Genomic DNA, 13,059 nt, shown 5'->3' on the forward strand with positions numbered 1-13,059 from the left:
TAACCATAATTATTCTGTCCGTTTTATGAAATAACTGAAAACCCAGTGCAAGATGTTGTTGTTTTCGATGGGAGCACAATATAAGGGGTTAATTTTCATGCTTGTATTTTGCTCTCACGTGGCCTGTTTATTTTCAGAGCGTTGAGGCGAACAGTCCACTCCTCCTATGGGCTCGTCAGGCTGTCGGGCGGACGGGATTGGCGAGCCTTTTTTTGTTGTTGTAGCTGCGCGCTGTCGCTTTCCTCCGACGGCGGGGGCTATATAAAACCCCTCTCCTCCAACGCATTCGTTCACTCTGGTGGAGTAAAGTGACATTGAAAGGGTGCCTCAACGTGGCATCCTAGAGAAAGACCCCTCTATTTACCAACAGCCGTCACCACACTCTACCGTCCTGGCCCACGTAGTACCCTCCGAAACGTCCCTACCTCGACTAATAAATGACCAGCATAGGCGCCAGAGAAATAAAACAAGCGAAAGACACGGATCGTTATCCGAACGTGGAGAGAAAAACAACGGATCATTTTCGGAATCATATGTAGGAAAAGCGCACGAATCGTCGTCGCAGTTGCCTTCTCAATGCATACCCTTTGTGCTCGGGGAACGATGAAACCAGAGATTAGCGCCGCGGTCGGGTTTCTGTCGAGATTTCTGCGGATAAAAGGACACGTAAATGACAGACAGCTTCAATCATTCAGCGCAAGTTTACAGGATATTTTGTCAGGTAAGACATGTGCTTCTCGTTTTGTCCTACGTTTCCAAGGCTACTTTAGATTATGACCTCTGTTGGTGTTGTGTCATTCTGTGTGTTAAGAATATGATTTTAACGAATTGTTGTGTTTTAATCCCATTCCGAAAGGGATTTGCGTCTCTGTTCATAAAGTAACACAAGCGCCCCCCGACCATTTGCGCACGGAAAAAAAATACAAGAATCGATAAGGTGAACAACAATCTTCAATCAACAAGATTCAATCGATCGAATCAACCATGTTCTATACAGATAGATCGTCGCCTAATTCATGTTTCGGGTTAGTTACAATGTAATAACGTGGAATAAAGCCGGACTCTATTTGTTCCAACAAGGAAGTGCACCTTTCGATTGTACCAGTTCAGTTGGTCGATAAACTCTTAATTAACATAAAGATGGGGGAAATCTGTACCCGGTGAATTGAATTAGGCTATCGAATTACGTCATGCAGACAATAAAACGTAGGATGATATGAATTTGAGCAGGCAAAAAAAAGTATATTATAACATTTCGACCAGGAAGATCACAGACCCAATAGGATTCTGGTTATCTTTGTTATAAGAGTATTATAGCCGCCTACATGTTTTACTCGATCCTCTTGAGCGAGCCTCAATCGAATAGAAATTGGAGAACCAAAAGGTAAATAACAAATGCAGAATAAATAGCCCGTATAGATTCCCGCCGTTGACGAACATGTATGAGTAAAGAAAAGCTATTTCTTTACAATATTTTCAAGTGTAGACATGCTAGCTCCGTGAATAACGTTAACTGTAATAAGGACACATACATTGATCGACACAGCCACTATACTATGCGTTATTGACTGCATTTGTTTTTGTACAAACCACTGACATAATTTTTTATTTATATTTCCTGTTGTGAATATACAGACAGTTTTAACAGTCTAAAACTGGCATTGGTCTGCCAGTTAACACCAAGTGTCTGTCCCTCTAAACACTGAACCATGACCTCAATTTGAACATGTTTTACAACAGCTGTGTCATCTGCAAAGCCATTCACGTTCAAATTCATATCATTTTACAGCCGTTTTGGATGTGGGCTACACATTTAGCATATCAGGTTACAGAATTGTTTATTTCTATTCAACAAACTCTTTAGTTTACAATGCTATTTTCAACTAAACATTTTCCGAGGAAGTGGCTTTGTTTGTGCAGGATTTGCGTAGAAAATGAGTGGAAGCTGTAGTCTGAGCATAGCTCTAGGCCAGTGCACTGTTTGTAAACAGCCAAAGTTGAAGGCAGACTGAGCAAAATGGCCGCCGTCAGAGGGTGAGTGGGGGGTTGGTAGCGGTGGGGTTGGGGCTGGAAGAGGATATCATAGGGGGAGGAGTGTAGGAAGGACATTATCTAATAAAACAAGTTGCAAAGGGGCTTTGTGAAGTGGCTGTCCTCCTCCTTCACCCCCATTATACATTTGTCTTCCCGAGTGACATAAACAACTCTGCGAAGCCCCCCCCCCTGCTGCTGAAGTAGGCCAGCCATCTCAATGTTGCTTACAGCTTCATTATTATAGCTTATTGTGTCTGTGTGTTCAATAAACAGGCGTTATTTCTGTATATGGGGGAGAAGGGGGACTTGCTCTAAATATCCACATTGAAACTGTGCTCATTGTCTAACTAGTTAGTAAACCATTTGGACTTCCTGTTTACCAGTCACCTGCTTAACCAAGGTTTGAGCAGTGACCCAATATGAAACTGCCATAATTCCCCCAACCACACCACCACAGACCAGTGGAAATCACCCAATAATGCCCCAAACAAATCCAAATGTGTATTTAATAAAAAGCCTCCACATCTTTTATTGCCACATAATATCCTTAGGGCACTTGGCTTTAAAGAAGCACTGGAGAACTACTTTATTTAAAATATATAGTTGAAAACTCATCCGTTTACTTTTTGAGCCTCTCTTCTTCCCCAGTTCCCTGGTTTTAGAATAGGCCCCTCCGCTCTGACTGTTCTCGGAGGCCTCGTTTCTTTTATGGTGCAAAAGATCAGCCCCATCGTAGCTGCCTGGTGCTTTTTCACAAGTGCCAAGGCCTCCATTAGGGTGCAGTACACAGAGTTCTACTGATAACACAAAGGAGACATTATCTACCAGGGGTGTTGTGCAGGACAGGTGTTCTCCGGGCTCTGGCCTAGTTCAGAGGCTTTTCACAGGCAAACAGACAGGCAGGCAGCACAGCCAGTTTAGTCACTATGCACTAATGGGGTAACACGATACTGAGGAGTCTTAAGGGGAGAAAATAGGATGATTGGTATCACACGCACACACAGATGCATATCGAACACACATACATACAGTATATATACCAACACACGCAACACACAGTAAATGTGAGTATTGTTAGAGGTGTTAGGTTAATTTAGACTTCTGAGGAGCGGTTTTCTAATTTAATTCTTCCCTGTTAGGCTACTATTATACTATGAAATCAGCAGTCATGCACGTCTTCTTAAATGAGTTAACGGGGAAGGAATGAGAACTCTTCTCTTTCTCGTGTTCTCCTTAAAGTGAGTAATGTGACCTCTTTTCTCTCTCTCTTCTTCCAGCCTAGTTTGTCACTTAACGCCCCTTTAGATATACCATATGAATGATAATACAGTGAATCCCCAACGGGTATGTGGACACACTCGTCATATTAAAAGGGACGGTGTGGCTTTAAGAGGGGGAGTTCTCCAGCCCAGATTGCTGGCCAGGACTTCACCACCTCAGTGTTGTTGTACAGCTCCGCTCTGTTCGATGGAGGACTTTGTGCCGCTCGGCCAGAAGGGGATTGTGCAATCAAACTTCTCTCTCTTTCTCTGCTGTGTGTCACGTAGGCTCCGGTTACAGAGCGACAAACAGTTTATTGCTGCTTATCAGCCCCATAAGCAGACTGTTATGGTTTATTACTGCGCTACAACAAAACCTGACCCTGTCAGCAGTCTGTTTTACACACACACACATACCACACACACACACACACACACACACACACACACACATTAGTAAGTGGAAACCCAAATACCAATATAAATAGTTGATGCTTCATTACATGGTAATAGAAATATCAGATAAAAAAGCAGATAAGATATTCCAATGGAATCATGTATTACCTACAAAGGAATAAAACCTTTATTCAATCAAAAGACAATCTAAAGCAACGTTACTTTTCCATAATCATTATTGGGGGGGTGTTTAGTACAGTAAAACATAAACAATCATTTTTTCCTTCCATTTTCCATGGGATCATGTCATTTATTATCTGTAAGTAATCCATACCACAATCGAAAGATACATCTAAACTAATAACGGTGATAGATTAGATATGTGTGCTTAGAACATCATAAACCAGTATTACCTTAGACTCCAGCAACTCTATAATAAAATAAAACATGATTATAGTTTGATTTGCGATACAATTACTTAAAATACTATGCCTCATACAGTTATTATCATGCTAGTAATCACATTTATGTCCCAATTTGTGACCTTATTCAATGTTTATCAAAGCACATGCATCCTAATCTCGCATAACACACACACACACACACACACTAGGAACTAAGGCTGATCAGGTGCAGACAGCTTTGCACCCCGCTTCTCCCTCAGATAGACGTCTGAAAGTAGCAGAGATTTAGCTTACTGGCTCTCACCTGTAAACACCAGACAGCATCTCTTACATCTATCCCTCTTTCTTTCTCTCCCTCTCTCTCTTGTCTCCTCATACAGAACTACACAGGCTCTACTATAGGGTAACCGAAGAACAACAGTTACCCCCTCTGTGCCCTTTTTTGGCAATACAAGCAATACCATGGTAACCTAATAGTGTTCCAATGATGATGAAACTCATGGTAACCCGATAATAACCTCCTCTCTCTTTCTCCACAGAGCAATACAAGCACCACTGGTTCCCCGACAGGCCATGCAAGGGCTCGGGCTACCGCTGCATCCGCATCAACCACAAGATGGATCCCCTGGTGGGGCAGGCAGGCCAGCGCATCGGCCTGACCATCAATCAGCTCTACCTGCTGCTGCCTAGTGAGCTCACCCTCTGGGTGGACCCCTTCGAGGTGTCCTACCGCATTGGCGAGGACGGCTCCATCTGCGTGCTCTACGAGTCCCAGCCGGTGGCCCCGGCGCCGTCGGGAGGCAGTGCGGTCACCTCGACCCCCATGGTGGACAGTCACATCAGCTGCAAGGAGGCGGCGGGGATGCTGGGCAGGACCAGCCCTTCCAAAGCCTACAACATGATGACTATGTCTAGCTAAGGGCTGCCACCCGCCAATTCGGGTTGTGGGTTTCGCCCTAGTTGGTCGATGGCGAACCTTTTTAAAGCTAAAAAGAAATGAAATGAAAAAGAGAAAAAAAGGAGGAGAAAAGGCAGAGGATGTGGCCTATCGTCCAGGTGAAACCTTGTAGGTTTGATATTTCTTTCTCCTTCCTCGCTCCATAGTCTGTTATGTTGTGTTGTGGGATCTACCGGAGGCTTCATTTTTTTCCCCGCGGGGGGAGGCTGTGTGGAGCGTGGAGCTGTTGGGGGCAGCTAAAACAAACCAAGAAACCGAACAGAGAAACAGCGCAGAGAAGGGGCTGCTTTTTGTTTTTGTGTTTTTACACAGATCTATCATTGTTGACTTTGCACTTTCTTCTCCACGTGGTTACAATGGGTACCATGTCACCACCACCCCCACCACCCTCTCAGAAGCTTCAAGGAACTGCTGTCAAGAACCATACCGTTAAATTTCAGCCTTTTATCTACTTCCTGTTGTTATTGGGTGTACTTCCTGTCTAGGAAGGAAGTTAAGGGGCTGAGGTCCGGACTGTGCCTGTTTCTAGGTCAGTCTCTGGGGAAACGCCCTAAGTCATTTTCTTCTAAAACCCAGTTTTTGGACCATAGGGTATTTCTTTACCCCCAGAAGCTGCCCCATATACCAGTGTCGAGCTTCAGGAAGCCCCTCCCCCTCCATATGGAAGTGCAGTGGAATGTGCTGTGACACCTGTTGCTAAGGACAGTAGTGTGTCACAGCGCACCCCACCAACACCCCCAACCATGTATGTGTAGTTTTCTGGGGAGGGCTGGGTATTTGTCCCCTCCCCTTCGATCAATGTTGGTTTGAAATTCACAATCAAGTTCTCATTTTGTTTAAATCCCTCCATCCCCACCCTGAACTTTGGCCCTCACCAAATTCAAAGTGTAGCATAGGTGGCACTATATTTTCACCAAAATCTGGATCGTTTGTTTTGGTTGTTGTGGCCCTGTCAGAAGAAATGACATTGAATGCACTTTTGACATTTAGATTGTGTGGGATGTGTACTTCTAGAGAAAACCATCTTCATTCCATTCGCTCCAATGTCATCTTTCATGAGTTCCCCTCCTTTTCTTTTGTAAATGACTCACAGCTCTTACGTCAGGCTAGACCCCACTCTATAGAATTGGGGAGAGTAACTCTGAAGGTTTTAAAAAGATTTCACACTGTAAGCATTTCATTCAGATCCGTTCAGGTGTTGGTAGGGAGGTGCGGTTTGGTGTCGTGACAGGTTAGGCGTCTGTTGTCCGTTTGTAAGGCACTTTTCTCGGAAGCCCCCCCCCAACACACACACACACACACACACAGTTGGCAATTTGAGACACTTATAGAACTCTGATAGATCTCTCTGCAGCTGTCGAGGGGTGTGTGAGTGTAGCCAAAGGGAAGTCTGTACGCCCCTGACTGTTTCTATCCAACTCAGTCCCAATGGCCTTGTCAGGCTTTCTCATGTGTTTTTGTTAGACTTTGTTCTTGTCTTTGTGATTGAAGATGGGTCCAAGGCTTTCAACACCTCTCCTTTCTTCTGTCTCTCAGTTTGGGTGAGGGGTGCGTTGCCCAACATAGGACTTCAATGTTACACTTATGAGCCATTCTCTGGAGAACCGAGAGAGAACCAGCGTAATGTTAGCCAGCCTGGTTCGAGGTGCTGCTGGACCCTCTCTGGAGGTGTGTCTGTCAGGGCAGACAGACACAAGAAGCCCCTCTGGTGCCACATATCACCCACAGCCAGCTAACCAACCAGCCAACCCCCTCTCCCCAATAGCAGTACGGAGATAGCAGTAACACATATTGTCTATCCTCGCACCAGGGGAGGGAATGGAGGTGGTGCAGGGGGCCAGAGCCGGATACTCTCGTCCAGGGCAGCTACAATCCCTCCGGCCCCCTCTAAACTAACCTCCACCCAACCAACCCCCTCTTGGCGGTGGAGAGCAAAGCCAGCACATGCACTCAGCGCACTCCGTCTGCACTGGGAGCCCACATAGAGACAGGCAACAAAGAGGAGTCAAAGGATAGGAAGTGACGGTACACAGTCCAAGTTCCTTTGTTTCTTAGGCTGAGCACTGAACTAGTTTACATGGGTGCAATAGGATGATGGTGGTGTCAGTCCTCCTGTAGCTCACTCCTGGTTGGCCGCGCCACAGACAGACGATGTGACAGGTTGTGGGGTTTCGGGGCTTTTATCCGCTAAGCTGGCCAGGCTTGGCACCAGCCCATCAGACCTACATGTGCTGCTTTAAGCTCCCTAAGCACAGAGGATCATGGGTAATGGATCTGTGGTTGTTGATGCACTGCACACCCTATCCTCCCTCATCCACTCCCCTCCTCCTCACTGTCCCCCCTCTCTCCATTTCTCCTGGTGCTCCTTCAGCAATCTGTGGAAAAAGCAGTGTCTCCACATGAGCCAGATGGACATGTCTGAGAGAGTAGCCCAGAGCTTTGTTGTTGTGGTTGAAAACCAGCGTTTTAAAAACCTTGCAGCTCCTCTATTGCTTCGATTATGCCAGCTATCGATGTTGTTATGAGATTGGTCTGTGTTTCAGACGTAGCAAGTTGTCCCTCTTTTTGCTAAATGTATTTTAAAGTCACAGAGGTAGCATCTCATCCCCCCCCCCGCTTCGCCCTAGTCTGATCATCTATCCCAATTTGAACAGACTTCATTTTTAGACCTACCAAAAAAGGAAACGAAGCCGAAATTGTTTGATCTCTTTCTCAACAGTAACACCACCACCAAAACAATTGGATTTAGTCCACAATATCAGATCTGTAAATGCATCCATTCAGCCTTTGCGCACAGAGGTTTCAGAAACGTTGTGAAAAGTGTTTTTGAATAGTCGGAGGTAATAGCACATAAAATGCACTAAATATGTCAAGTTGAAGTTGTGACGTTTTTGAGACGCGAGGAGTCTCTTCTGGAATGTATTACCAAACTCAGGCCTCGGACATTCAATAAAACCCTTCTGGAAAAGCCTTGGACATTCAATAAAAACCCTTCTGGAAAAGCCTGGGACATTCAATAAAAACCCTTCTGGAAAAGCCTGGGACATTCAATAAAACCCTTCTGGAAAAGCCTGGGACATTCAATAAAAAACCCTTCTGGAAAAGCCTGGGACATTCAATAAAACCCTTCTGGAAAAGCCTGGGACATTCAATAAAACCCTTCTGGAAAAGCCTGGGACATTCAATAAAAACCCTTCTGGAAAAGCCTGGGACATTCAATAAAACCCTTCTGGAAAAGCCTGGGACATTCAATAAAAACCCTTCTGGAAAAGCCTGGGACATTCAATAAAACCCTTCTGGAAAAGCCTGGGACATTCAATAAAACCCTTCTGGAAAAGCTGTGCATGTTAAGACGTGAAACGGGAAGGGAATAGTTGTCAATGATTCATCAATGATTTTTGAATTATTGCCACTTTCACATTTAGGGTGTTTTACATATTCTAGAATCTATTGCTATTGTACTCCATATGGTAGAATACATGCATAACATTACACAATGGGAAGTGCCAATCATTTGTTTTGAGGTGTTTAGATGTATTTCTTTTGCGTTTCCTAGTTTTAACACGGATAACTATTTTCGTAAGTGAAGCCATTTGAGATGGGAGTGTTGGCAAGGACCAATCTGTTTTGGTAAAAGAAATATCAGTTTCCATGCCCTGTACTGATAGACTTATCCTTTGTTTTTTTTAAACTTACAAAACAAGAAAAACGTTTAAAAAATCTGAGCGTACCCAAGAAGAAAAGCTGTCTACTCTACCTTGTGATTTCATGTCAGTACATCTTTATTGTGTTCATTTTCTTTTCCTTGGGTATGTTGTGATGAACTGCTGTAAATTTGTACAGTTCATGTAAATTGATTGTGCGAAAGTTGTACAGATTTCTATATTTTGGAAGAAAAGTTTTTTTTTTCTCTGTAATAAAATATTTCCTATCTTGGCAACATATTCCCTGTGATGCTGGTCTTTCTTTTTACGGGGAATGAGAATCCAGAGATGAACGGGAGTCAATATCCAAACAACGTTAATAGTGTAGTCTTCTGTCCAAATGGCCGACTGAAATCTATTAAGATACAACAGAATATGAAACGAAGGCCGTTAAAAACCTGAAGCTTTTTACTGTTATTTGTTAGGCTGTTGTTTTGAATGTAGAGAAGGGTTCTGCTTCATGTCATCTCTTACTGTACACCACAGGCTGCAGAGGGGAGGATGGCTCATAACAATGGAACTGTTAACACTGGAAACCACGTGTTTGATGTATTTGATACCATTCCACTTAATCCACTCCATCCATTACCACGAGCCCATCCTCCCCAAATAAGGCCCACCAACCTCCTGTGCTGTACATAGAATAGGCTCCAATATGAGACAGCTGTGAAGATGCACAGCCCAGATGGGGATTTGACCTTTGTCTCAGTAGATGAGTGGGATGTCTGTGCCAACAATGACATGATATACAGTAGGATTGCACAAAACACTATCAATAATAAGTGTCATCATTTCAATAATACATAAAAATAGAATGGTATAGGCTGCCTTGTATGGAACAGATAGTAGCCTACTTGCAAGGATTTATTTATTCTTCCCAAGAAATACATAGCATGCTTTAACAGATGATAAATGATATGCTGTTTATGTTTTTACTCTGTAGTTGCTGTGGTATAGAGCCACTATACCACAGCAAGTGTGACGAGACTGTCTGGAACAGGTATTATCTTTGGTTTGCTGGTCCTGGATTATGGAGACTGCTTCTATGAAGTCTTTTCTATTCTATCTGAACCAGCCAGAAAACTGATTAGAAGCTTTGTCTCAGGTTAAGACCTTTGTCAACTTGAGGCTCAGCTGCTCAGACTGCACACATCTAATGCCTCAAAGCCCACATGGTATTTTCCTCCTAATGGAAATGCATGTGGCTTCATCAGCAGGTCCGTGAGTGGATGAGACAGACAGACAGATGGTGTATACACAAGGCTTTTCAGACTCCAAAAGTGCTTTCTACACACACACACACACACACACACACAGACAGAGACACAGACACAGACACAGACAGACACACACACACACACACACACACACACACACACACACACACACACACACACACACACACACACACACACACACACACACACACACACACACACACACACACACATTACACACACACACACACACACACACACACACACACACACACACACACACACACACACACACACACCCAGCAGTTACACCACAGAAAGGTGACTCCACAAAACATTACTTCTGGATAAAGACTGTAATCTCTCCAGGCCTCTGACTCACAAAGTAAAACATTTTTGCTCCTTTTCGACAAAGACAAAATGGGAAGACAGGAGAAGAGCGGGTTTGACAGGAGCCGAGGGGGTGGAAGACGTTTGGCCTTGGGTCCCAGGGCAGGCTTTAGCTCTCCACACATTGGCCAGGGATGAAGCCCAGGAGAGGGGGGACTCAGTCAGTGTTATTATTCAATGTTAAAAATGTCTGAAATGTGATATGTTGAGTGGCAAGGTTTTTGGAGACACATTAGGTGTAGGAAAAGATTGTTGTTGATGGATATATTGTATATTGGTGAGTCAGCCTACTTATAGAGTAGAGTTGAAAGATTGTTGTTGATGGATATATTGTATAGTGGTGAAAGTCAGCCTACTTATAGAGTAGAGTTGAAAGATTGTTGTTGATGGATATATTGTATAGTGGTGAATCAGCCTACTTATACAGTAGAGTTGAAATATTGTTGTTGATGGATATATTGTATAGTGGTGAATCAGCCTACTTATACAGTAGAGTTGAAAGATTGTTGTTGATGGATATATTGTATAGTGGTGAATCAGCCTACTTATAGAGTAGAGTTGAAAGATTGTTGTTGATGGATATATTGTATAGTGGTGAATCAGCCTACTTATAGAGTAGAGTTGAAAGATTGTTGTTGATGGATATATTGTATAGTGGTGAATCAGCCTACTTATACAGTAGAGTTGAAATATTGTTGTTGATGGATATATTGTATAGTGGTGAATCAGCCTACTTATAGAGTAGAGTTGAAATATTGTTGTTGATGGATATATTGTATAGTTGATGGATATATTGAAATATTGTTGTTGATGGATATATTGTATAGGTGAATCAGCCTACTTATAGAGTAGAGTTGAAATATTGTTGTTGATGGATATATTGTATAGTGGTGAATCAGCCTACTTATAGAGTAGAGTTGAAATATTGTTGTTGATGGATATATTGTATAGTGGTGAATCAGCCTACTTATAGAGTAGAGTTGAAAGATTGTTGTTGATGGATATATTGTATAGTGGTGAATCAGCCTACTTATAGAGTAGAGTTGAAAGATTGTTGTTGATGGATATATTGTATAGTGGTGAATCAGCCTACTTATAGAGTAGAGTTGAAATATTGTTGTTGATGGATATATTGTATAGTGGTGAATCAGCCTACTTATAGAGTAGAGTTGAAAGATTGTTGTTGATGGATATATTGTATAGTGGTGAAAGATAGCCTACTTATAGAGTAGAGTTGAAAGATTGTTGTTGATGGATATATTGTATAGTGGTGAATCAGCCTACTTATACAGTAGAGTTGAAAGATTGTTGTTGATGGATATATTGTATAGTGGTGAATCAGCCTACTTATAGAGTAGAGTTGAAAGATTGTTGTTGATGGATATATTGTATAGTGGTGAATCAGCCTACTTATAGAGTAGAGTTGAAAGACTTGCAGATGGAAATGTCGTGTAGAGGTAAAAGAGCGTTGCAGATGATGTGTAGATCCGATTGTTGCAGATAGATATGTATCGTGTTGAGCTGAATTGATTCTCAACTCTACACGACAGAGATTGATGTCTGCTCTCCCCAGCACATTTCTTTCTGAGTGTTCTGCAACGTTACACGGTCCCAAACGCAACCCGAATAGCTTGTCTAAACAGAACCAGGTCAAAGTTTCACAGGGTGTGTCTGCCGTTCAGGCCTGTGGTGTGTTGTATATGAAAATGTTATCTTGGGAAACCCAAACAAGCCAACACTAACACGGAGGGAGGCCTTGCCAGCCCAACGTTGGACTGGATTTTGAAGAGTTTCGCAACTCCACTTGAGCAAGACGTTTTTCATGGTCGTCTCTGCCATCTGTTTAGCTCTGTTAACAGGAATAATAGGTTAGTATATGAACGATGCTTGTATAACACAGAGAGAGACAATGAAATAAGGCCTACCATGTGTCTTACGCTCACAATGCATTTATTATGCAGTAAGAATGAAACTACTAGGCCTGACAACACTCAGATTTCCCCCATTCAGAATGTCATTATAGCACTTGGCTGTTATGTCATCTTCTTGCCCTTATGTCTAACTTTCACCGTAATTGCTAATAAAAGTTCATTGTAATGTCTCTCCCTTGTTCTCACACAACAACAAAGCAGCCTTTGTAGAGATCAGCCTATTAGTCAGGCTGATGGAAGGTGTGGTTGATTACTGTGTAGAGATACTGTCAATAGAAGGGTTGGTCTCCAGATTTAGAAAGATCAGGACTCGACTGGTTAACCCGGTTCTTGTGGGAAAGTAGGTGCATTTCACTCCAGGTCGAGTCCAGTGTTTGTGCTTTATACTTAGGTTGTGTTTGGTAGTGTTATTGGCCATTCGTCACATCATTTAATGGATGAATGTTGATGGAATAAGAATGTGTGTGTGAATAGTTAGTGTGTGAATGGTGTGTGTATGTACTCTAGGAGAGTGTGTGTATGGTTGTGCTGCAGGAACAAAGGCAGGATGAGGGAATGTGTGTATGTATCACAGGGCGAGGCAGACATCTGGGGTCCTCTCCGTTGCCAGCCGTGTGTCAGAGATGACAGGACTCTGCCCCTCCTGAGTTTTTTTTTTTTTTTTGTGTGTGTGTGTGTGTGTGTGTGTGTGTGTGTGTGTGTGTGTGTGTGTGTGTGTGTGTGTAGGCCTGCAGGAGTGTGTGTGTGTCCCTCCTTCAGTGGCCAG

The 13,059-nt window shown here is 43.1% G+C and overlaps 1 protein-coding gene across 1 annotated transcript; it reads left to right on the top strand.

The window, feature by feature from the left end:
• Nucleotides 1-267: 267 nt before the first annotated feature.
• LOC112233935 (protein BTG1) lies at nucleotides 268-8,995 on the top strand. The gene is made up of 2 exons (XM_024401839.2): nucleotides 268-721; nucleotides 4,633-8,995. Exons 1-2 carry the CDS (start codon nucleotides 577-579, stop codon nucleotides 5,010-5,012), a joined length of 525 nt encoding a protein of 174 aa, XP_024257607.1. The 5' UTR covers nucleotides 268-576; the 3' UTR covers nucleotides 5,013-8,995.
• The last annotated feature ends 4,064 nt before the right edge of the window (nucleotides 8,996-13,059 follow it).

Source organism: Oncorhynchus tshawytscha, linkage group LG15 (genome assembly GCF_018296145.1).
Source record: "Oncorhynchus tshawytscha isolate Ot180627B linkage group LG15, Otsh_v2.0, whole genome shotgun sequence".
Classification (NCBI taxonomy): Eukaryota; Metazoa; Chordata; class Actinopteri; order Salmoniformes; family Salmonidae; genus Oncorhynchus; species Oncorhynchus tshawytscha.

Bases quoted from the DNA above. Each gene is read 5' to 3' on its own strand.
- LOC112233935 (XM_024401839.2), top strand. From the start codon at position 577: ATGCATACCCTTTGTGCTCGGGGAACGATGAAACCAGAGATTAGCGCC. The intron at 722-4,632 runs GTAAGACATGTG...CTTTCTCCACAG, and splicing joins TTTACAGGATATTTTGTCAG to AGCAATACAAGCACCACTGG.